The sequence below is a fragment of the Podarcis filfolensis genome (assembly GCF_964270895.1).
Source record: "Podarcis filfolensis genome assembly, chromosome: 13".
NCBI classification, from domain to species: domain Eukaryota; kingdom Metazoa; phylum Chordata; class Lepidosauria; order Squamata; family Lacertidae; genus Podarcis; species Podarcis filfolensis.
In genome coordinates, this window is record NC_139615.1 from 23,394,206 (window position 1) to 23,396,985 (window position 2,780).

Here is a 2,780-nt window from a genome sequence, read left to right on the forward strand (position 1 = left end):
AATTAGCAACTATTTTTCTTATTTTCAAGCAAATCACCTCCTCACCAAGGGGCTAACATTGGATAAGACAGTTCCATAATTATTTCTTAAATACTAAGGCAGCTAAATACTAATGGGGTGCATGAGGTGTTAGGGGAGGGACAGTACCTCTGGTGGGGGATATGTCATGCTCCTTCTGGGGCAGTTTGTTGACCTTTGGTCCCCAACCTGCACTCAGCTCTCACCTGTGGATCCTAGGAGCTGTCAGCATGTGAAAGTGGCCACAAACTGGGAACAGCTTTGCCTGGCCAGCTAAACCAGCTGAGGGTGGCCAATGGGTCTCAAACCCTTGGTGAATTAAGGACTTCCCCCGCATGCAAAGATTCAGCGGATCTCATTCTGGCTGATTGAGCAAACAAGACCAATGGTGGGTCAAGTGGTAGAGAAGGTGGTTTCTGCAGGTGCTGTAGAGGGAAGTGGGGCAGATGGAGCTTGTCAAACTGGGAAGGTAGCCCATTTAGGAGAAGGAAAACTCCAATCCTAAACCTCTGCTGCCTTGCAGGATTTCTTCAGGAGATGAAAAGCTAAGAAGTAAACACTACACAAATCTGGAGAGCCGTCCCTCCGACAATTGGATGGTGGCTTGTAGGCTATTAACAATTGTGTGTAGAGTGATATAGTGAGCCCCTGTACTAGTCTTCAGATATGTTTATGTGGGGCTATGATACAATGGTGCTTCATTCATCTGAGAGTCCTCCATCTTCTAGTTGGACCAGACACAATATTGAGTAGCAGTTCTTTGTTAATGGGGGGGGGGACCTGCTAACTGTGAAAAGGACCTGCTGTTTGTTGACCTTTCTGGGGCAGGCAGAGGAACTGGGACAAATGTGTCAACACAGTTTGTGGGAAGGATGGGAGGAAAGGCCCCTGTATGTATCACCAATGAAAATAGTTGATCCACCCTGCCTTCTCAGGCTGCATTAAGTTTCATATTTCCTTGCACGTCCATTCAAACACCCAAAAGGAAGGCTATATGTGTATATTGTGTGCATATAATCTGGTAGTTTAACTGAGAACCCTGAATCATTGGGACCTACAGTATAGCTTGGTGGTGAACTCCTATGACATAGATGTGCCTGCATGTTGGCTTCTCTTTCTGATGTCCCTCTGAATGCATAGATGTCAGGAGAAGAGATTATGGATATAGTCAGACCTTGCCCTGAACACATTTGCAACAGATATAGAGGCTCAATGAGTGGACAGGGATTCTATCATGGTAATACAGAGGGGTCAGACAGCGTATCATTATATGTTTTCATTTCATATTTCAGCAAAGAAATATCAGCTTCATTTGAGTATTACACAGAAGGAGTCCAGCTTAAATTAAACTGTTTACTCAATATTTCTTCCTATTTTATTCTGGTACAGGTAATATGTGAATATGCCCAGTGAAAAAAATGCACAATCTTACCTCTATGTCAACATTTCTGCTGCTGGGATTCTCAGATATTCGAGAACTGCAGATCTTGCACTTCTTTGTGTTCCTAGCATTGTACATTATAGCAATCATAGGGAATCTCCTCATTGTTGCTGCAATTGTACTTGATCACCACCTTCACACACCCATGTACTTCTTTCTACTGAATTTGGCTATGCTGGACATTGGAACAATTTCCGTCATGGTACCCAAATCAATAGTTCTTTCCCTCCTAAACAGCCGGTTTATTTCTTATTTTGGATGTGTTGCTCAAGTTTTCTTTTTTATGTTATTTGGAACATCAGATTTTGCTCTCCTAACTATAATGGCACATGATCGCTATGTTGCTATTTGCAACCCATTACAATATGAGTCAATAATGCACAAAGCAGCCTGTATTCGAATGGTAGTGATTGTGTGGGCTATTTGTGTTTTATATTCTGTGTTACATACTGGGAGCACCTTTGCAAATACCTTCTGTTCTAATGCTGTTAATCAGTTCTTCTGTGAAATCCCACCACTACTGAAACTCTCCTGCTCTAACTTCTACCTGGTTGAAGTTGGGCTTCTTGTGCTAAGCTCTGGTATAGCACTAGGTTGTTTTGTTTTCATCATCTTAACATATATGCAGATCTTTTCTACAGTGTTAAAAATCCCCTCTGTTCATGGAAAGAAAAAAGCCCTCTCCACTTGCCTTCCTCACCTCACTGTTGTCTCTGTGTTTCTTATAAGTGGGGTGTTTGCCTATGCAAGGCCTCCTAGTGATTCTTCTTCTGATCTAGATATAGTTCTGTCTGTGATGTACACCATAATTCCTCCCACATTGAATCCATTCATCTACAGCATGAGAAACAAAGAAATCAAGACTGCTTTGTGGAAACTTTTAAATTTTGGGAAATCTTCTAAAGTTTTCTCCTGAGTTGTTCTGTGAAAATGGGATTCTGTGCTATTCTGTATGTGAATGGTTTCCTTTAAATAAAGTGCCACACACATTTCAGTAACCAGCAAACATTACTTCTATCACATACATTACCCTCTGCCTCCTCTAGCTTACATTGAATTTCTTTCATACATCATTTTTCATATTCATAGTTTGGCTACATTCAACCTAATATCAGCTGAGTTATAATCTATGCAGAAATCAACATGGCATTCTAATACTATCTGAACTTTTTTTGATTAGGTTCCTTTTCTAAACACTGGTGTAGGCCTCGTCCCTTGCTACTTCCAATAACAATGGGTGAGAATTCCACCGCAGCTCTCATTCTAAACTGAATCTATCAAATTTTCAGTTGATAGATTTCACTTCAGTATACGAACTTAA

General features: G+C 41.1%; 1 protein-coding gene across 1 annotated transcript; it reads left to right on the forward strand.

Moving 5' to 3' along the window:
* Positions 1-1,436: 1,436 nt before the first annotated feature.
* On the forward strand, positions 1,437-2,375 carry LOC310746680 (olfactory receptor 14I1-like; the record flags this gene model as incomplete). Its single annotated transcript, XM_083580662.1, has 1 exon — positions 1,437-2,375. The coding sequence occupies one exon, from the start codon at positions 1,437-1,439 to the stop codon at positions 2,373-2,375; it is 939 nt and encodes a 312-aa protein (XP_083436788.1).
* Positions 2,376-2,780: the final 405 nt, after the last annotated feature.